At 44.0% G+C, this 22065-nt stretch overlaps 7 protein-coding genes across 7 annotated transcripts; 3 read left to right on the top strand and 4 right to left on the bottom strand.

Annotated features, from left to right (window-relative positions):
- Positions 1-178: 178 nt before the first annotated feature.
- Positions 179-1330, top strand: O0I10_004535 (tRNA (5-methylaminomethyl-2-thiouridylate)-methyltransferase; the record flags this gene model as incomplete). The annotated part of the gene is made up of 1 exon (XM_058484594.1): positions 179-1330. The coding sequence occupies one exon, from the start codon at positions 179-181 to the stop codon at positions 1328-1330; it is 1152 nt and encodes a 383-aa protein (XP_058344471.1).
- Positions 1331-1536: 206 nt separating this feature from the next.
- On the bottom strand, positions 1537-3052 carry O0I10_004534 (uncharacterized protein; the record flags this gene model as incomplete). Its single annotated transcript, XM_058484593.1, has 5 exons — positions 1537-2193; positions 2272-2442; positions 2573-2688; positions 2781-2933; positions 3010-3052. 5 exons carry the CDS (start codon positions 3050-3052, stop codon positions 1537-1539), a joined length of 1140 nt encoding a protein of 379 aa, XP_058344470.1.
- Positions 3053-4426: 1374 nt separating this feature from the next.
- On the top strand, positions 4427-5659 carry O0I10_004533 (uncharacterized protein; the record flags this gene model as incomplete). Its single annotated transcript, XM_058484592.1, has 1 exon — positions 4427-5659. The coding sequence occupies one exon, from the start codon at positions 4427-4429 to the stop codon at positions 5657-5659; it is 1233 nt and encodes a 410-aa protein (XP_058344469.1).
- An 8705-nt stretch (positions 5660-14364) lies between these two features.
- O0I10_004532 (uncharacterized protein) lies at positions 14365-14966 on the bottom strand (the record flags this gene model as incomplete). The annotated part of the gene is made up of 2 exons (XM_058484591.1): positions 14365-14781; positions 14844-14966. 2 exons carry the CDS (start codon positions 14964-14966, stop codon positions 14365-14367), a joined length of 540 nt encoding a protein of 179 aa, XP_058344468.1.
- Positions 14967-15824: 858 nt separating this feature from the next.
- O0I10_004531 (uncharacterized protein) lies at positions 15825-17412 on the top strand (the record flags this gene model as incomplete). Its single annotated transcript, XM_058484590.1, has 2 exons — positions 15825-17079; positions 17153-17412. The coding sequence occupies 2 exons, from the start codon at positions 15825-15827 to the stop codon at positions 17410-17412; spliced, it is 1515 nt and encodes a 504-aa protein (XP_058344467.1).
- Positions 17413-17805: 393 nt separating this feature from the next.
- Positions 17806-19552, bottom strand: O0I10_004530 (uncharacterized protein; the record flags this gene model as incomplete). The annotated part of the gene is made up of 7 exons (XM_058484589.1): positions 17806-17934; positions 18000-18111; positions 18189-18532; positions 18709-18826; positions 18933-19149; positions 19205-19336; positions 19405-19552. 7 exons carry the CDS (start codon positions 19550-19552, stop codon positions 17806-17808), a joined length of 1200 nt encoding a protein of 399 aa, XP_058344466.1.
- A 1027-nt stretch (positions 19553-20579) lies between these two features.
- O0I10_004529 (uncharacterized protein) lies at positions 20580-21974 on the bottom strand (the record flags this gene model as incomplete). Its single annotated transcript, XM_058484588.1, has 3 exons — positions 20580-20752; positions 20825-21721; positions 21788-21974. The coding sequence occupies 3 exons, from the start codon at positions 21972-21974 to the stop codon at positions 20580-20582; spliced, it is 1257 nt and encodes a 418-aa protein (XP_058344465.1).
- Positions 21975-22065: the final 91 nt, after the last annotated feature.

The raw sequence follows: 22065 nt of genomic DNA, 5'->3' as shown, positions 1-22065 counted from the left end.
ATTAGCAATCCATATAACCCATTTCGACTATGCGCCCATGCATCAACCCACCCAATACCCAGCCGATTGTTTACCGACCCGGATGAATGAACCGGAGACGTCAAAAGTTTATTCATCTTTTTGCAACTACAACTACACCTGACCTATTTCATTATTCACACACGCATACACATACACAATGCAACGTATACCTCGAAGAGTCATGGTGGCCATGTCAGGTGGCGTCGATTCCAGCGTTACAGCAGCCTTGTTGAAGCAGCAGGGACACAATGTCCAAGGCATCTACATGCGCAATTGGGATACATCGGATGAACGAGGAGTCTGTACAAGCGTACAAGATTGGGAGGACGTGCAACGAGTGTGTGATCAGCTATCGATTCCTTGTCGACAAGTGAACTTTGTTAAAGAATACTGGAACGAGGTGTTTGAGCAGACATTGAACGACTATGCAAGAGGATTGACACCCAACCCTGATATCCAATGCAATCAGCATATCAAATTCGGTTCACTATTGGCACAAGTGCCACCAGACACATGGCTTGCCACCGGTCATTATTGCCGTACGGATTCACGTGGTCGTCTTTTACGTGGTCGAGATCGACATAAAGATCAATCCTACTTTTTATCCGCCGTCCGCCAAGATGCCTTACAGCGTACCATGTTTCCATTGGGTGAATTCCAATCAAAAGCACAAGTCAAGAGCCTTGCAGCCGAATTAGGATTACATAGCGTTGCCAAGAAACGTGAGAGCTATGGCATCTGCTTTGTGGGTCAACGTCGTCGCTTTGCTGATTTCCTAGCCGAGTACATCGATCAACCACCAGGCCCAGCTATCGATATCGACACTGGCACTGTGATTGGTGAACATCGTGGTCTTTATGGTTATACTATTGGTCAAGCATCAGGCATCTGTCATGGACCCCACAAGTGGTATGTTGCCAACAAGCAATTGGATGACAACACTCTATTGTGCGTAGCAGGTTCAGACCATCCAGCACTCTTTCACTCAGCTTGCCGTACACGTGATTGGATTTGGATCAACGGCCATCCACCAGTGGATCTTTCCAAAGGTCAACGTCTTCTTGTCGATGTCCAAGTTAGGTACCGCATGAAACCCGAAAAGGCCTTGGTATCCCTGAGCAAAGATAATCCCAATCATTGTCACGTCCAATTCATCGATCCCATTCGTGCTCTCGCGCCTGGTCAACAAGTAGTCATTTACCTAGATGATTGGTGCCTTGGTGGTGGTGTCATTGACGATATCACTATTGCATCCTCTTCTTCTTCCATTGCATTACCATCATTAGCATCCTCCTCCTCATCCATGTAGATATGTAATTCCATTGTTTATAATATTTTCAAGCTATACCATCAAACACATCTAATATGATTTGCATGCAATCTCTTTTTTCTTTTGAGAGTGGTGGTGGTAATGGGGTCATTGGTAATAGATCAATCATAGCTATGGTGATCGAGAAGTAATAATTGATGCTGGGTGTGCGTGGAGGTGGTTGGCGGGGGGGAGGATACGAAAGATTAAAAGAACAAGTAGGTAAAGACAAAAACTAAGGCTGCAACGGCGAGGACGACTTGTGGTGGATACCCTTCGGTCACATTTGGCTTTTCAAGAGCAGCAAGATGTTGATGAACAGCATCAAGGGGTTGAACTGTGGATGCCAACTTGCGAGATCCTTTTCCTCCATTACCTGTTGCCTCCTGTTCCTTTTGAAGAGTCGTCACCTGCTTTCTCAATTGCTCAATCAATTCGCGTGCAGACTGCAGCTCATCCTTCAAAGTCTTCTTTTCACCATCCTCCTCTTGATGCTTCTTCTCGGTCACAATAGGCTGTGGTGGTTGTTCATTGATAACAGGCTTCTCCTCGATAATAGGCTTTTCATCCACAACAGGCTTTTCAATAGGAGCTGCTGCTGCTGCTGGTGGCATAGATCGTGGTTTTGGTTCAGGTGCCTGATCAACAATCAATGGTGCAGGTGCAGCAACAGGAGTAGGCTTGGGTTCAGCAACAACAGGCTCGGGCTTGGTTTCCTCTTCAACAACAGGTGGTGCAGCAACAGCATCAGGAATTGGCTCTGGCTTTGGTTCCACCTTTTCCTCTTCCTTGGGTACTTCAGCGACTGGAGGTTGAGATGGTGGTGGGATTGTATCAATTGCTGGGGCAGTGGTCGAAGTAGCCTAATCGTAATAGAATGTTCAGATGTCTCAATTAATACCGAATATGACACCGCCTCCTTCCAAACAAAACAAACGTACAGTAACAGGCTCAACAGGCTCGGCTTGTTGTTCTTCTACAACAGCGGGTTGTTCCTTGGGTGCTGGTTGCTCTTCTTGTTGTTGTGCTGGTTGTTCCTCAGGTGGCAAGAAAACGCACTTGATCTTTTGTTGAAAGATACCTTGACGATCCTCTTGTTCGGTCAAGCTCCACTAGATTTTGATGCATGAACGTTTAGCTACAACGCGTTTCTTGTATTCATCCCCCTGTATCACATCATATCATCTCGATCCTTTCAATGTATGATATCATCTTCCCCTTCAAACAATCACCTCCCCTTACCATTTCTGCGATAGGCAACGCTTCATGCGCAGGCTTAATGACGGCTGTTTGCACCAAGAACTTGTCCTTGCACTTGAAATCGCTTGGAGGCTCCTCTTTGAATGGTTGTAGGATGACTATACATAGAAGAAAAGTAAGGCGTACGTATGCGTATAGATTGATAAGTACATGGCCCGTGTAGATAAGCTAGAGCTTGTATATGAATTACCTTGCACTTCCACTTGAGATTTCGGTTCGATTCGGCCTGCATTGGGACGCACGCAGTATTGCTTTGGGGCTGTTGTCTTCACCTTGAACATGACCGGGTCATCATTGTTGTTAGTGACCAGGAGCAATTCCTTGGTAACTTGAGTGAGAGGTCCTGTATGTGTATATACCCGCATGACGAGATTAATAAACATAGTTCAGTTGAAGCGTGACATTGCTTGAAGAGTTACGTTTGAATGTGAGTTGTGCTTCGGGATTAAGCTGCACAGACATATTGGTTGAAAAGGGAGGAGTGCTCTTGAGGAAGAGTGGGTGTAGGAAGGGAAGAGTAAGAAAAAAAAGAAGCGCCTTTCTTGGTAACCCACCGAGTTGGGGCACATGCACGTGGTGCAACCTTCTTTGTAGTCGGCAGTTTTCTCTCTATTTATTGCAATTGTACACAAAGCCTGCTGCTATCTCACTTTCTCATCCATACAAAGCTGTCATAGCATTCATTCATTCATTCATATTCTTCTTCTCTTACACAATGAGGACATTGATATTAATACTCCACCCTTGGTTTCACTATGCACTCCAATAATCATGCGATGCCATCTGATCAATTCCCCTTCCCCCAAGTATATCAACCATAGATCAAAAACCTTACTGATCATGCATTGATGATGAAATCTACTTTTGCTCATATGTCATTGGTATTACAAGTCATCACTAGCATCATGGTAGTAATAGCACCCCACCCCATCTCATGCCTGCTATGGATAATACAAACAATCTACCTCCTACTAGCAAACACAACATGTCATACTCTATTATTGCCAGCATCAGGAAAACACTCATGGGAAATAACAAATGTAACTGGGCTAAGTTTGGGGGAAGAAGAGTGGGGAAAACGATATGACCAAGATCATTCGCTTGAAAAGGCAACAGTGTGAGAGGGGCGGATGCCCAACGAGGTTGGCTACCTCACGACAAGACGCCTCATGCATATTATATCAACTTGCAGCTCTCAAAAGCCATCATAGATCGGCATGTCAAATAGACATCGGTTCACCTTGATTCACAGTTGCTGCTCTTTTCAAATGCATCCTTATAAAATGCTATCGATCATGTGATCCAACCCTTTACCCAAACCACCACCATCATGTGCCAAGATATCAAAGAAAGTTCCAGAATGAAATTATTTGGCAAACATTACAGTAATACGCTCACTACCTATTAATCTCATGTTTCATTCCATGTCCAAGCAATAAGACAACCATCAGCTATGATCCATATTATTGGATGGGTCATCATACCGCTTGACGTCGTATCACAATCATCATCCATGCTTAATGTTGCTATTGAGGATTGGAGGGTCTCAATGTGTGCACTGGAACCCATCATAATTATCCCGAGACAAATTATTATCCTGCTGCTGTACAGGAATCAAAAAGATGGAGAACTATGAAATCGCGATAGAGATGGGCATATGAAATTATCCCGAAACAAATAAAGGCGTGCCCTTGCAAGGGTCAAGGCTAAAGCTGTGGGTGTTCCTGGAAGACCCATGGTAAGCTGAAGCCTGGTATAATACAAAAAGACCTTCTTGCCATCATTGGTATCCTCTTTGTTCTTTTTGTGAATGATACCTAATTGATCTTTATCATCATGCTGTATCTGACAGCCGACTTCTTTCCCATCTTTGTACCATTGGGGGTCATTGGATTCTATCGTTATCTAATTTTCTTAATCAAGCTACTTGCATGGATCGTATACCGCCCCATTCGCCCATTGGAAAAGCCTATCTATGACCCAGAGCAAGATGTTACCATTGTTGTACCCACTATTGATGCTGGTGAAGAATTCAAGGAAGCTGCACGATCTTGGTTGGCATGTCGACCAAAGCAGATATTGGTTGTAACAGAGGAGGCTATGCGAGAGCCGATCCAAGAATTAGCAAATACGATTGCACCCGACAAGATCAAGATTTATTCAGTGCCCAAAGCAAGCAAACGTGACCAAATGGTAGAAGGGATCCGGCACACGGATACCGACATCCTTGTGTTTGCAGATGATGATGCCATATGGAAGCCTACAATGTTGCAATACATTCTTGCATGCTTTGAAGATGAATCGATTGGTGGAGTGGGTACATCGCAAATCGTAAAACCTCTTGGCAAACGTCAAACGGTGTGGGAAGTGCTTGCAGGCTTTCGATTGACCATCCGCAACATTGAAGTGGCTGCTTCAACGCATATCGATGGAGGTGTATGCTGCATATCAGGCCGTACAGCCGCCTATCGCACCGTCATCCTCAAGGATCCCAGCTTTATCCACAACTTTACAAATGACTATTGGCGTGGAAAGTACAAGCTCAATTCAGGCGATGACAAGTTTCTCACACGATGGATGATCTCACATGGGTGGCGAACCTATATGCAAGTATGTCCAGAAGCACAGCTGCAATCTACCTTTAAGGATAGCTGGCGGTTTTTGTTACAAGTTTTACGGTGGACTCGCAATACATGGCGATCGGATTTTCGTTCGTTGTTCACCGAACGCTTTCTCTGGACTCGACATCCATTTGTTTCATACACCATGATTGACAAGTTCTTCAACCCTCTTACACTTCTCAGTGGCCCAGTATCAGTCGTAATCCTTTGTTTCCTTCAGTATCATTTACCACAATGGAACATTGTCGCCTCGTATCTTGTATGGTTGATCCTCACTCGCCTTGTTAAACTTTCACCTCATCTCATTCGCTGGCCACAGCACATCATTGCTCTTCCCGCTTTCTTACTTTTCAACTTTTATTTTGCATTCATGAAGATTTATGCCTTGTTTACACTTAATACTACTGGCTGGGGCACACGTAAACTTGCAACAGGCCAAACCCAATAAATCTTAACTATTTAAACTATGTAGCTGCCCTAATTGCTCGCTTCCCTAGTGAATATCGATTTTTGATCGAATGGCTTCTTATCACTTACCTTTGGGATAACGCTGCTGAGATCCACAGCGTGTAGTAACAAGCTTTTAAGCACACTACAATGTTCTTGTAGTATCCATGTTTACAATCCTTTGGTGCTCACATTCATAGTAAAATACTACCTGTGTAATGTCCAACTCTGCAACAATGCCCATGACAATGAACAAACAGGCTTAACATCCATCTACCTTCCAAGCACCCATTATGCACTCTCCACCAATAGTGTTCACCCGTCAGGCACGTCTCTTGTGACACAAAGAAGCCCCTCTGCATCTTCCGCTCTATCAGGATTTAGCTACTTGGCAATGAATAAAGACCACCTTTATGATGATGATTGCCTTTTGTGAAGGTACGTAAGTAAACAGCATCTAATAATGAAGGTGCTTCAAGGTATGCGTATAACAATAATGGTTCCATATCACATTTGCATGTAGGAGAAGGTCGAGCTGCATAAACCAATTTGTATTGTAAAAAGATACGTATACATGTTGATGGATCACTCATCCTGAAACCCAATGGAGGGATCACTTCACTTTATCTCTTCTCAAGGTCATCCCACTTCCCACTCCTGCTTATTGTATCACGAAAGTCATATACTTCTTGCATGACCGATAACCGAAACAACCTTTTTTATTCCATCTTCGAAGCAATAGTATGTAATCCAAAAGCTAGCAAAGTCCAAGCGTGTAATAAATAAACAATGCTTTATTGCATCTAGCTACATTGCCACCATCCTCGTCTTCGTCCTCCCTCATCATTCGTACTCGTACTCGTCACCAGTCGTCAATCTCATCCGTCACACCAACATCCAAAAATACACAAGTTGAAAAGAATGGGATCTTGCAGGCTTCCTTTTGAATCTCGTTGTCGTCATCATTGTCATTGTCGTGAATGTCGTTATCATCATAATCGCCATTGTTGTGTATGCGGTAATCATCGTAATCGTCGTCTCTACAAATAAGAAAGCAAGCAAGTTAGACCATACGATGCCGGGAACGATGACGAATTGTTATACCGTTAGGCGATCCTCTCCAAGGAAGAAAGCAAATCAAAAGGAATTCACAAACCAAATCACCACCATACGAGCAACGTCGGGCGATCCCTTGTTCTTGAGAAAGCACTGCACGAATCACGCAAGACCAGTTCGATCCATGGCAAGAAAGGACATCACTTACGTAGAGTCCAGACTCATAGTTGTTCTCATTCATCCTCTCCAAAGAAAGAATGATCCCCAATCCTTCCAATCATTTTCCCACCTCATGAAAAGAAATGCTCCAGGGAAAGAACGAGTCTATCACGAGAAGACAGTGTTGGTTAAACACATTCACAAGCTGTTGCAAATCCCCCTTTACCTCAACACGGTGACCATGCTCTTCCAAAAACCCATCAACACAACGCAGGCCAATAGAGCCCTGGACGCGTTCCAAGAAGCTTTTCCAGCACACTTGCCTAGTGCAGAGCGACGCAGCGGCCACTTGATACAGGCTGGGACTTGAACCCAAAGAGATGATGATGATGCCCCAAGCTGAATTGCCTGAACGAAAAACCTATTGAATTCATTGTTAGCATGCATATACAATAAACGCCTTTTTCATTGTTTACTTCATTGCACTTGCCTTTTCCATATACACAAAGACCCGTTGTTGTTGGTTACTGGAAACCGAAAACCATGGTGTAGTATAGTTGAGCCGAAACAAAACGCCAAACCAGCCAACGTCTTGCAACCAAATTTGCCCCCTATATAAGCTAACACGTCAATGGAACCAGTTCGGCTGCAACATTGGACTCTGAATGTACCTGTTGACACCAAGCGTAGAGCGGGAATAGCAACGAGCAAAAGGAAGCAACAATATCGCCATGGCAACCACCAACCACCAACCACGCTCATTCCTCAGCATTTGGACACACGCTCACTCCCTGACAATGCATGTTCAGAACTACATTAACACCTCACAGCCAACAAGAGCACTCTTTTATAATACATTACCTTGATCGAGATGTCGTGAACGGAATAAGGAAAGGTGGGAGAAAAAGAAGAGAAGCGTTGTCTCAAGTCGTGGAGCTGCTGTCCCTCAAGTTTAAATCCCCTACTGCTATTACACTGAGGCCACTCAATTACCACCCACATACACACACCATCCACCCATAGTCATCATCACCCTCACGATAGACAATAGGTACACGCAAATAAAAGAAATGATCCTGACGTATAGCAAAGAGCGTGTGTCATTTTACACTTTACATGTTAATGATGATCCAACAACAGCCATTACCTTTACTACCAGGTTACCTCGAATCATGAAAGTTAAATGATGGGAGTGATGGGCTGGAGCAGGGCAATCGATCGTATGTATTGGTTTGGGCAACAAAGATGAATGGGAGGAATGGTCTATTAGCTGGCAGGTTTACAAATAACTTACCAATCTGATTCTTCTGATATTGGAAGATGTTTCTGTGTTTGAGCGTTTTTCAGTCAAATCTCATCGGATCAAGAAAGTTGAATGATGGGCATGCTAGGCTGGAGCAGGACAATCGTTCGTATGCATTGGATTGGGCAACAATGGAGAATGGGAGGACTAAGGATATTAGCTGGCATTTTGAACTATTCCTAAATGGTGTACAAGAATCATGCATCGCCTGTGCTGAATGACTCAAGTTACACAAACACGCCCTCTGCATCTTTTGCTCTATAGTCATACTACTTTACATTAAACAAAGACCACTTCTCATATAGCATCACGCTTACAAACATAAAGGTGTCTGTATATCCAAACTTTACAATCAAACGTGGGCTCGTTAATAGATCAACGTCCTTGTCGGGGTCAAAGGAATCTTGTGTCAAAGTATGAAGTTCATCGTGGGCGATCCCAGATTTCGCAATGTGGCTACCAGCCAAACTGGATCTGGGGGTCGACCTCTTCGACGACGACGACGACCAAAAAAATATTTTTTGGGCTAGTTGCGACATTGAACGTGAAACTTTCACACAAGGCGCTGTTGGCCAAGCCGAGCCCATTGCTCTATTCAAAACCCCACGTTTCATTGTAAAGTTTGGAGATACAGGCACCTTTATGTTTGTAAGCGTGATGCTATATGAGAAGTGGTCTTTGTTTAATGTAAAGTAGCTGGACCCTGACAGAGCAAAAGATGCAGAGGGTCGTGTTGTGTAACACAGCTACGTTTGCATGAATGAAAGGGTCAATGTATAATTACTTTATGGATCATCTAGGAACAGGCATGTATTGCTAGCTAACGGCCACTTTTATCCACTCATCATTGTTGCGAGATCCACTGCATGGGAACGATGCCCCTGCTCTAGACATTCATTTCCATGATTAAAGTAGGTTGATCCGAGCTGATTTGACTGAGCTGCGGTCAAAGAGAGATTACATCACTCTGGACATAGAGCACGCTCGATGTAGCTCAACCGATGTAATCTTGTGTGAGCGTAACTCAACCAAATCAGCTCGGATCAACCTACTTTAATCATGGAAATGAATGTCTAGAGCAGGGGCATCGTTCCCATGCAGTGGATCTCGCAACAATGATGAGTGGATAAAAGTGGCTATTAGCTGCCAATGTATGACATAAAAGTGAGGGTTGCGTACCTTTCATGCATTGTCCCTGAAGTCCTGACTTTTTAGCTGAGTTACCCAAAGAGGTCCTTCTGCATCTTTTGCTCTGCCAGGGTCCACCTACTTGACAATGAACAAAGACACTTCTCATATAGCATCACGCTTACAAACATAAAGGTGCCTGTATCTCCGAACTTTACAATGAAACGTGAGGTTTTTATTAGAGCAACGTGCTCGGCTTGGCCAACAGCACCTTGTGTGAAAGTTTCACGATCAAGCTTGCCAATCCCAGATTTCGCAATGTCGCTACCAGCCAAACTGGATCTGGGCGTCGACCTCTTCGACGACGACGACCAAAAAATATTTTTTGGGCTGTTCGCGACATTGAACGCGAAACTTTCACACAAGGTGCAGTTGGCCAAGTCGAGCACATTGCTCTATTAAAAACCCCACGTTTCATTGTAAAGTTTGGAGATACAGGCGTCTTTATGTTTTTACTATACTGTAAGCATGATGCTATATGAAGAGTGGTCTTCGTTCAATGTCAAGTCGCTGGACCCTGGCAGAGCAAAAGACGCAGAGGGACCTCTTTGTGTAACTCAGCTACTTTGCATGACTAGAAGCATGGAAGAATGATACTGTATACTATTGACAATATCCCATACATTGCGAGCTAACAGCCATTTCCTCACAATCGGCAATGTTGCCCATTCTATGACAGTGGAACGATGCTCCTGCTTCGGACATTCATTTCCATGATTAGATTATGTTGATCCGAGTTGATTTGGCTGAGTTACGCTCATACAAGGTTACTTCAGTTGAGCAACATAGAGCATGGTTAGATGTGTGGATTGATGTAAACCCTCTTTGACTGTATCTCAGTCAAATCAACTCGGATCAACATAATCCAATCATGGAAATGAATGTCTGAAGCAGGAGAATCGCTCACATGTCATAGAGTGGACAACAGTGGCTATTGTGAAGAAATGGCTGTTAGCTCGCAATGTACGGGCTTTTGTCAACAGTATACAGTATCATCCTTCCATCCTTCCAGTCATGCAAAGTGGCTGAGTTACACAAAGAGGTCCCTCTGCGTCTTTTGCTCTGCCAGGGTCCAGCGACTTGACATTGAACGATGACCACTCTTCTTATAGCATCACACTTACAAACATAAAGGTGCCTGTATCTCCAAACTTTACAATGAAACGTGGGGTTTTGAATAGAGCAATGGGCTCGGCTTGGCCAACAGCACCTTGTGTGAAAGTTTCACGTTCAATGTCACAACTAGCCCAAAAAATATTTTTTTGGTCGTCGTCGAAGAGGTTGAGCCCCGGATCCAGTTTGGCTGGTAGCGACATCGCGAAATCTGGGTTTGCCCACGATGAACTTCATACTTTGACACAAGATTCCTTTGACCCCGACGAGCACGTTGATCTATTAAAGAGCCCACGTTTGATTGTAAAGTTTGAAGATACAGGCACCTTTATGTTTGTAAGCGTGATGCTATATGAGAAGTGGTCTTTGTTTAATGTAAAGTAGTATGACTATAATAGAGCCAAAGATGCAGAGGGCGTGTTTGTATAACTTGAGTCATTCAGCACAGGCGATGCATGATTCTTGTACACTATTTAGGAATAGTTCAAAATGCCAGCTAATAACCTTAGTCCTCCCATTCACCTTTGTTACCCGATCCAATGCATACGAACGATTGTCCTGCTCCAGCGCAGCATGCCCATACTTCAACTTTCTTGATCCGATGAGATTTGACTGAAAAACGCTCAAACACAGAAACATCATCCAATATCAGAAGAATCAAATTGGTAAGTTATTTGTAAACTGCCAGCTAATAGGCCATTCCTCCCAATCACCTTTGTTGTCCAATCCAATGCATACGAACGATTATCTTGCTCCAGCCCAGCATGCCCATCATTTAACTTTCATGATTCGAGCTAACCTGGTAGTAAGGTAATGGCTGTTGTTGGATCATCATTATCATGTAAAGTGTAAAATGACACACGCTCTTTGCTATACGTCAGGATCATTTCTTTTATTTGCGTGTACCTATTGTCTATCGTGAGGGTGATGATGACGATGGGTGGATGGTGTGTGTATGGGTGGTAATTGAGTGGCCTCAGTGTAATAACAGTAGGAGATTTAAACTTGAGGGACAGCAGCTCCACGACTTGAGACAACGCTTCTCTTCTCTTTCTCGCTCCTCTGCTTTTATCCCATTCACGACATCTCGATCAAGGTAATGTATTATCAAAGAGTGCTCTTGTTGGCTGTGAGGTATTAATGTAGTTCTGAACATGCATTGTCAGGGGGTGTGTGAGTCCAAGTGCTGAGGAATGAGAATGGTAGCCATGGCGATATCGTTGCTATTCCCGCTCTACACTGGGTGTCAACAGGTACATTCAGAGTCCAATGTTGCAGCCGAACTGGTTCCATTGACGTGTTAGCCTGTATAGAGGGCAAGTTTGGTCTCAAGACGTTGGCTGGTTTGGCGTTCTGTTTCGGCTCAACTACACTACTACACCATGGTTTTTCGGTTTCCAGTAACCAACAACAACGGGTCTTTGTGTATATGGAAAAGGCAAGTGCAATGAAGCAAACAATGAAAAAGGCGTTTATTGTATATGCATGCTAACAATGAATTCAATAGGTTTTTCGTTCAGGCAATCCAACTTTGGGCATCATCATCTCTTTGGGTTCAAGTCCCAGCCTGTATCAAGTGGCCGCTGCGTCGCTCTGCACTAGCCAAGTGTGCTGGAAAAGCTTCTTGGAACGCGTCCAGGGCTCTATAGGCCTGCGTTGAGTTGAGGATGGGTCGATGACGATGGGTTTTTGGAAGAGCATGGTCACCGTGTTGAGGTAAAAGGGGATTTGCAACAGCTCGTGAATGTGTTGAACCAACACGGTCTTCTCGTAATAGGCTCGTTCTTTCCCTTGAGGATTTCTTTTCATGAGGTGGGAAATGATTAGAAGGATTGGGGATCATTCTTTCTTTGGAGAGGATGGATGAGGTCTGGATCCTACGTAAGTGATGTCCTTTCTTGCCGTGGATCGAACTGGCCTTGTGTGATTCGTGCAGTGCTTTGATGAACAAGGGATCGCCCGACGTTGCTCGTATGGTGGGTGATTTGGTTTGTGGATTCTTTCTGATTTGCTTTCTTCCTTAGAGAGAGGATCGCCTAGCAGTATACCAAATCGTCATCATTCCCGGTATCCGATGGTCTAACTTGCCTGCTTTCTTATTGATAGAGACGACGATTAGATGATCACCACATGTCACAACAACGACAACGAGATCCAAAAGGAAGCCTGCAAGATCCCATTCTTTTCTATTTGCGCGTTTTTGATATTGCGACGAGGAGATTGACGACTACTGACGGGTACGAGAACGAATGATGACAGACGACGAAGACGAGGATGGTGGCAAAGTAGCTAGAAAGCTAGATGAATAAAGCATTGTTTATTTATTACACACTTGTTGGACTTTGCGGTTATCGATCATGCAAGAAGTAATGGCTTTTGTGATGCAATAAGGAGGAGTGGGTTGACTTTGAGAAGAGAAAAAGTGAAGTGATCCCTCCATTGAGTTTCAGGATGAGTGACCCATCACTCTATGTTACACTGTCATGTTCGTGCGCTGCTACATGGCTCAGGCACAAAGTCGTCCTCCTGCTTCAACGCCTTTACAACGATATGCAAATGCCATGAGTTTCCCTTCACACAACAAAGTCCAGAATCCATGTCATCTACAAAGTCACCTTTCAAGTGGCAGGTGGATTTATCACTTCGACTCGGTACTCCAAGATGATGCATCATGACCACTTTATCAATTCGATCCATCATGACAACAATCCCACGACCCACTCGTATATAAATGATGTTGTGGTCGCCAGCACTATCATACACCCTTTCTTTCTACTTGTCTGCATCGATGGCCTTTGGTAAGTCACTTTCTTTATACACGATTGCCATCGAAAATGATATCAGGCGTCCTGTAACATGGACGCTTTGCTTGTTGTAGTGCATTTAATAAAGGAGATCAAGAAGTATTAAATGCGTCTTACAATTGATGTTAGAATGAGATGGCACTTCGACCCTAAGGCTGCTACCTTTTGCCTAGCATTGGTCTTTTGCTGAAGGACTCGGGAATCTTTTTTTCTACCGAGCTGAAAGATACATTAAGGAAACCGATTCTCACATGGAAGCATCAACGTTTGAAGGTAAACACCGACCTCAGAACATCACCCCGATGGATAAATGGCGCCACCATAACATATGTTTCACTGGGTTAAATTTTATCAAGGCATTGGAAGGCAACCAAATCAATTGATCTGATACATCGGTGTATGCTTGAGTACCAAAGCTGTAAAAGGCGCGGTAAGCCGGGCCGTCTGTAGCACAGGGATGGATTTGGAGCAACTTTACAGCTGCTGGATGCACGTTGTTGTCTGATTAGTATAGCCTTCTTAGTCTCCGATAATACAGCAGAGCGGCCATTCCCAAAAACTAGGATAAAGCACATCACACATGCTGACAATTCACATTGAAAGTTTTCCGACCTTTCGAATAAAGGCGCGGTAATGCCGGTTTTTCATCGGCTATTGATTAACCTGGTCACATGTAAACCCTCCTAAGAGCAAGATGTATTGGTATTTGTAATTGGATAGCATTATGGATTTTTGTGATCTCGCTATCATCATCATAAACAAAACACGCCACATAGAACGCGCCTATTGCAACATAGAATTGAATGAACGACTCAATGTTGGTAGCTACTGGTGTCCTCAATGCTATTACAATGAAGATGATGTGGGAGCCGTCGTACAGATTTTACCAGCTCTATGATTTGTGTATTTCACATGACATCACACAAAGTAGTAGCTATCCAGGGATGCATGACCATGACGTGAAAAGAAAGAATGAGAGGATTTGTATGCATCGGGCTCTACGAGCTTGATTTTAGGTGGTTTATTAAATTAGGGTGGCAAATACAGAGAAAACGACTATAATACATGATTTGGTGTGCATGTCTAAAAGAGCAAAGCGGCAGAACCAACAGCAGCAGCGGTAACAAGAGCACCACCCATCTTGAGTTTCATGGCAAGAGATTCTTCAGTAGTAGTATTGCTTTCGGTAGCAGTATTGCTTTCGGTAGCAGTATTGCTTTCAGTAGCAGTATTGCTTTCAGTAGCAGTAGTATTGTTTCCAGTAGCAGTAGCATCACAAGTGTCCTTTGAATGCTCATTGTACCATGCACAGGCTTGAGCGTAGTATTGGCCAAAGGCAGCTTGATCATCCTTGGAGCACGACATCATACAAGTACCCGAGGCGGTCATAAAGGCAGTGTAAGCAGGGGTGCCTTTGCCGCATTGGTAACCCATCGATTGAACAAAGTGGGGCGAGGTTGGATCATCGGTCCAATCAGCGTATTGATCTTGGCCAGCTTTCTAAATGAATGTAAGATGCCATTATGAGAAGAATAGCTAAAGGATCATTTGTTGTCACGTACCTTGTTACAATCCGAAATACATTGTGGGGCAGCAGTAACGTTAAAGGAGGGATTGCAATCTTGAGCAGCAGCAAGGGATGCGTAACCAGCAATGGAAGCAGCAGCAATAAGAGAGAAGCGCATTGTGTATAATATGAACGTGTATGTATGAAAACAATGAGCTATACACGTCGCGTTTTATGTTTTACTTTTATATGCAGTGTTCGGTACCGAAAGCCGGGGACACGGCTACTTGAGCATGTACATTTATCAGATCTTGAAAGTAGTCTTCTACGACAGAAAACAAGGAAAATGGAGTAACAACATCGGTGGAGTTGAGACAAAGTGGATTGTGTTCCATCTGATAAACAACAACATTACGGCAATGGGACAAGTAGGCTATATTCAAGCATTTTGTACTACCATCTGATAATATTTGGTAGCCATTAGTGGTTGCTCCCCCACTGAAGCAGGTTGGTGCAACCTTCGGAAATGTAAAGTTTATACCGGGCATGTGCAACATCATAGTAGCGCGCCTATGTACATGTTGTTGTTGCCCATGGGCTTTGCTCTAACAATGTACGTACGTGCAATGGGTCATTCTTTGTTTGCAAAGTTGCCTATACAATCAACCCATTCTACCTGCCAACGGGATCTCATTTTTGACGTTGTCATTGTTCTCAATGGCTGAAGGAGGCGTTTTGTCCTCATTGTACACTGGTAGGTGCGAGCGGTGTTTGTTGATCTGATAAGTCACTCGATCCCATCATCGCCCAATGCATCCGCTATGTAGTTTGAGAACGTTACGCTAGGAGCGAATAGAAAAGTTTTACCCTTCTACACGATAATGCTAATACGAAAAAGCTTGGCATGATTTACAATAGTTGTTCTCTCTTTTCCACTTTCCGATCAGATCTACAATATATATAATCACCATCCTACTATCTCCTCTACCATAACCCATACCGGCTCTAGTGATTCATCCTTTCCCTTACGATACCGATGATGCAAGAAAAGACTGAGCAGCAGCAACAGCTTCCGGATCAGCATCATCCACCAGCATCCAATGATGAGAAATGGCAACAACAGCAGCCGTCAAACATGAGCACTGAAGAACGTATGTCGGTGACTGACAAGAGCCTTATTGATCAAGAGTCAGCGTTATCCAATACAAATGACGAAGATTTACCACCTCGAAAGCTCCTATGGGTTATTCCTCTTGCACCACATGTCAATCCCATTCGCTTTGTATGCTTTTTATTCGCTGTATTTGTGTCCATGTCTATCATTGTATACTTTGCCGCAGCCCAAGCTTGGACATTGAGCTCCGTATTGATGATAAGCGACAACACAGGCGATGCTACAGGATCACTTGGCACGTACTCGGAAGTAATGTCAGTGGTTGCTGTTGTAGTATGGGGCACACTTTCGGATCGAATCTCCAAACGCAGCATTATGAGCATCTCGTTGATGATTATGGGAATCATTACGATAGCCTATCCACATGCAAACAACTTGTATCCAACGTTGTTGATCCTTCGCTTAATTTATTCGGTGGGTACGGCTGGTACAACATGTATGATGGCAGCTATGATGGTGGAAGCTATGCACAAGCGAAATGGTATCTTGGCAGCAATGATTGGTGCTTGCACAGGTCTCGGTGCCATCTTTGCGGTCTTTTGTCTCTTTGACGTTCCCTCTCAATTATCATACATGCAAGATTCCATTACAGACCCAATCAACATCATCGTCAGCTACGCCATCATTGGTGCCGTATGTACTGTTCTTGGTCTTATCCTATGGCCTGCCATGCCACCCACTGTGCACCGCGTTAAAGGTGAACATTCGTTCAAGAACTTCTTTTTACGCTTGTACAATGGTATGAAGGCAGCCAAAGATCCTCGTATTGCACTCGCTTTTGTCACAAGCTTTTTCGCACGTTCGGATGAAGTCATTGTCAGCAACTTTATCTCGTTATGGGTTCAGCAATATTACATTGAACAAGGCGTTTGCCAAGTAGGCGCAAGCTGTTATCAAGGAATGGCATCAACATCGACAATGACTGGTATTGCACAAGCTGTGGCTCTTGTATCGGCCGTCTTTTTTGGTGGTGTGAGCGAATACTTGCCTAGAGAAGTGGGTGTCCTTTGTGCAGGCATTATTGGTGCTGTAGGTTGTTTGCCATTTTCCATGTCAGTGGACCCTACCAGCAACACCAGCCTTGCCTATGTGATCTTGATTGCTATTGGCCAATACGGTAAGTAATAGTGATCTATATTCATATGCATATGTAATAACCCATATCCTTGCTTTTTTTTTGTGCCAACCAGGTATGATTATTTCAGGCATGGCCATGCTTTCGGGAGAGTACGTATCACAAGAGATCCGAGGCAGTGTAGCGGGTGCCTATTCGTTCTGTGGAGCTGTGGGCATTATCATTGTCTCCAAAGTAGGCGGTGTGCTCTTTGATCAATTCAAAAAAGGTGCGCCTTTCCTCATTCTTGGTATTGGTCATTTGGTGTGCTCTCTCTTTGCAATAGCTCTTCTTGCTGTACGACTCTACAAGTACCTTAAAAACCGATCACGATAAACTCTACTTGTAGATTCCCCTCTTCACATCCCATCCCTTTTTTTGTACTTTGTTCGTCTTGATGTATATATGTTTATTACCTATCCTAAAAAGCTTAATTCCTAAACAGAGAGCAATCTTATCAATTATGCATGCATGGTTGCACAAATAGATTCTGGGTTTGCATGAATCGCATTATCCTCATATCCCTCTCCATCCACTCTGATCCTCTGTTGTTGATTATCGTATACCGCGTTTGATGTTTGTATTAAATAGGATTCAAAAAATGGAAATAAGCGATCGATTTGAATGTGTGTGTGAGAAGCAATTAGATAAGTTGAGCAGGAAAAGAAAAAGTGGCAAGGAAAAGTGGATGGATGAATGAATACTTGTGGTGATGGCAGGAAAATAAAACTACTTTCTGACGGATCTAGGGGAATTATGATGGCTGTAATAGTAGGCATCCAACTCATTCTGTAGTTCCTTGATACGCTCGCTTTGCGATTCGAGCTCCTTGTGGAGGCGATCCCTTTCACTCAAAAGCTAAATGGATCGAAAGACAATGAATGAACAATCCCCATTGTGCCCAAATCTCCTTGATACTTTACCTGTTGTTCCCATTTACGGAACCTAGATTCCTCCGCCTTGACTTGTTCTGTGAAGCGCTTGCGTAATTGCTCTTCCTCTTCCTTGAACTTGGCATTCTCAGTAGGTTGAGATCTAATCAAGAGTGAGATGATGGCATGAGCTATTGCAAAGAGAGAGTAGACAACCCAATCAAATCATGATGATATTACCTAGGATCACCAAATTTGCGTGTTTCCATCTGTGCCTGGCGGTAATTCTCATAATGCAATTCTTCAGTGGTGGTGATAAGATCGAGCATGTGCGTTCGGATCAGGAGACTACGCAGCTTTCTAAAGTCGCAGTGGTCGTCGTTTTCCACCTCGGCACAGCCCCAGCTATATTGACGACCCTTCACGCGCCTGCCATCGGGTGTGACAACATCCTCGGTGGAGCCAATGACAGCAAATGGCAGAGCTGCCATGATGTTGGCGTTGCGTTTGGTGGTTGTCTCGTCTTCACTTTCGATTGGGCAGGAATAAACTTGAATGTCTTGGGCAGCAATGACAGCACGGATCTGCGTAAAAGGGGATTGAAAAGGGGGTGTTTAGGAAGGGACAAAGCATGATTGTAGTGAATAGTGTAGTAGTAGTAGTAGCAACATTAGGAGAACGAAAGGGGGTAAAAAAAGTGTTGCGGAGGAACAAGGAGCATGTGTATGCGGGGCAAGAAAGGATGCTTTTTTTTGCTTACATTTTGTTTAAACTTGGCCAAATCTGCCGGTGTCAATGTATCAGCCTTGGCAATCACTGGGATCAAGTTCACACGTGAGCCGAGGCGCTTCATCACTTCAATATCCAAGGGGCGCAACCTGATTAAAAGGGGAAAGCACAAAAATAAAGGGTGTAGAGATAGGTCCTCTTTTAACATCCATGCACAATGATAGCTTTCTTGTATACACCCATGCTACTACTTACGTGTGTCCAGTTGGCTTGATGAAATACAAACAAGCGTGTACACGCATATCCACCACTCCTTCCCGACATGGCTGCTGCTCTTGACGCATGTACTTTTCATGTTGATCATCAATGAAATCCACAATTGGAATCCAGCTATGGCGGTTATTCACATAATCACCAAAACCTGGTGTATCAATGATAGTGAGCTTGACCTTGAACATCTTTTCCTCGAGTTCTAAAGAAACAACGCATGAGTCTCCATCATATCCACACGTCATCCATTAGCATACCTGCTTTCGTTATTTGGATTTGCACCGTTTTATTTGCAGGACGCAGGCGACGTTTGCTCAAATTCTTTGGTTCCTTGATAGTGGACGTGAACAGAGTATTGACAAAGGTGGTCTTACCCACACCCGATTCACCTGAAAGGCATGGTGAGTCTTAATGTACATGATAGCATGTATAAGGAATGATGATTTAGTATACATACCACAGACCATTAACGTAAAGTTGGCACCGTTCTTTGCAACGATCTTGTGTCGTTGGTTAGGAAGATTGGCGATACCAGTGCCAGTGGATGTGATAGGCACTGGTGGAGGCTGTGGTGCAACATCAATGGGGGAAGAGGCAGTCATCATGAAAACAGTAAGCGAAAGAGAGGCTTCCGAAGGATGGCCCTAGGTCACCCAACTTCTTAATCCATACCACAGAAGGGGTCTTGCAGAATAGGTCCGCAAAGCGCTTGGATGTCCCTATCCTCTTAACAAAGTTACTCCTCTGAAACCCCCTCTCTTTTTCTTTCTCGTTCCACATCCTATCATCATCCCCTTTATTTGAAGTGCTCCACAATTCCCACTCCCGCTCTATCTCTTGTTCTCATTCTTTTTCTCATTACTCGTTTGCTGTTGTAAGTCGCATATCACTTGTATCCCATGAAAGAATAGAGGGGCCTGGTGTGTTGAAATAATAATACTGTACGTGAAAAGGTATCAAGATGAGCACTTGATTGCACTAATGCAACACCATATTTCAAGACCCTGCATATGAAACATATACAAATTCATCGCGTATCATGCTTCAATTGAATCGAGCTGTGTCGAGACACGTCGTGTTGTTGTTAGAGGCGATCCTGCCAAAGGGGCCACTGTCTAGGCTCCGCTGCCGGTCTTGAAATTTGGTCTTCATGCATTGGAATGCACAGATCCGCAATGTTTTTTTTTCTCCTTTGTTTGTACACACTTTTATTCATCGTCTATGAATAACCTTTTATCCTCATTTTGACCACAGCCGAGCTTATCGCATGAATGGTGATATTAGATAAAGCACGTAATCCACTTCCTTATCATAGTGGCGGTGCTTCTTGTATAGATTGGACGTGTAGATGTGTAATACGCAGATACAAAAAAAAACAAAGACTTTTGCTCGTTACCATTTAATGTCCAAATACTAATTGAAAAGGAGAAGGGACATTTAGATATGTCATTTTTTGATTCAACCTTGGGAATTAACCAAAGACGATGGATATGGGGAATTGAGAAAAGGATGTTGTTGTTGAGTGGAGTGTGTGGAGTGTGTAGTGTGTGCGTGAAAGTATGTGAGTGCGTGTAGGTGTGCGTGGTTGTATATTGAGTGTGTGAGTGTGAGTGAGTGTGTGTGTTATGTAGTCTATCGTTGTTGTTGGCTGATGATGGCGTGATAATTCTCCGAATTACGCTTGAGGATTTCCAAGACAGGACCCAAGAGACGAGTGAAAGCCTTCTTGCCAAGCGTTGCGCATTTCAATCTGCCTTGTGCCACAACGGTTGCTGCACGTGGAGTGTCGTTGAGCAACGCAAGTTCTAGAAAAGGAAAGTATCATGAGCTTAGTCTGTTTTGTTGTCCACTTGGCCACGTGGGAATCCTTTCTTTACCTCCAAAATAGTTGCCTCTACCAAGTGCATTGACTTCTTGTTGCATGCCATCAGGTCCCAATCTGTAAACGCTCGCGTCGCCTGATTCGATAATATAGAAACGATCACCAACATCTCCTTCAACCACCACTGTTGCACCAGCCTCGAAATAAACCGTGTCCAATGCATCGGCAATCTTGTGACGCTCATAAGGTTCGAGTGATTTTAAGAGTGGCACCTCTTCTAAGAATGATTCGTACATGCGACGCTTACGAGAAGTGTTCTCCATGAGGATGGTACGGAAAGTGACGCGATCAAGAGCCCAAAGAACAGCATCCGAGGTAGCGACAATGGTAGCAGCACGAGGGGCATTGTACATGAGAGCCAATTCACCAAAGCTACCACCTGCTTCATAGCTAGTGACCTTGTTGGGAGGCGCACCTGCCTTGCTAATGTAACAATCAAAAGTGCCAGATTCCACCACATAGAAAAAGTCGCCCACACCGCCTTGTTCAATAACCGTTTCATCCAAAGCAACGCGTTTCTCAGCCATGGCATTCACCACATCCTGATACTGCTCCTCGTCCAAATTCTTGAACAAAAAGTTGTTGCCGACGCTAGCACGAATACGCTCACATTGCTCTTGTGTCTTTGGAATCACTTGCTTGACAAAGTCACGTCCTTGAGTAGGTGCCATGGATTCTGCACTCACAGAAGTTCGTCGATCACGATTGTATGCTGGTGGTGGAAGTCCTCCCAAAGGCTCGGTTGTGAACTTGTCTCGCACCTCATCATCAAAATCATCATCCTCTTCATCATCGAAATCATCGTCTCGGTGGTCATCGCTGTCCATAAGATGCTCTTGGGCAGTAGGGTGGGTATCAGGAGCTCCGTTGCCAGCGAGTGGATGAAACTCGTCTACTATTATTGATACAAGAAGAAGAAGATCAATACACAAGTCTCTGTATGCATCCTATATCTTACCTTGGAACATGGGGTTGCGTTGTTCACGGAACATGACTCGTTGCTCTTCTAGTTTACGGTTGAAAAAGTTGGCACAATATTGCAGCACATCTTCGGGCTGATCACGGCAATAGTCTGTGTGCAATTCGGTCAACAATTGTGTATATTCATCTGTGCTGGAGAAGGTGAAGTTGCCGTCCAAAGTCATTGTCAACTTGCTTGCTTGGAAAGAGAAGACGAGATGCGCCAAGATGAGCAAGAAAAAAAGAGAGGAGGAGTGAGTGAGTGAATGAGTTACA

Source organism: Lichtheimia ornata (genome assembly GCF_029851405.1).
Source record: "Lichtheimia ornata isolate CBS 291.66 chromosome Unknown scaffold00017, whole genome shotgun sequence".
NCBI classification, from domain to species: Eukaryota; Fungi; Mucoromycota; class Mucoromycetes; order Mucorales; family Lichtheimiaceae; genus Lichtheimia; species Lichtheimia ornata.
Note: the sequence above shows the minus strand (reverse complement) of the source record. Positions and strands in the feature narration are given on the sequence as shown.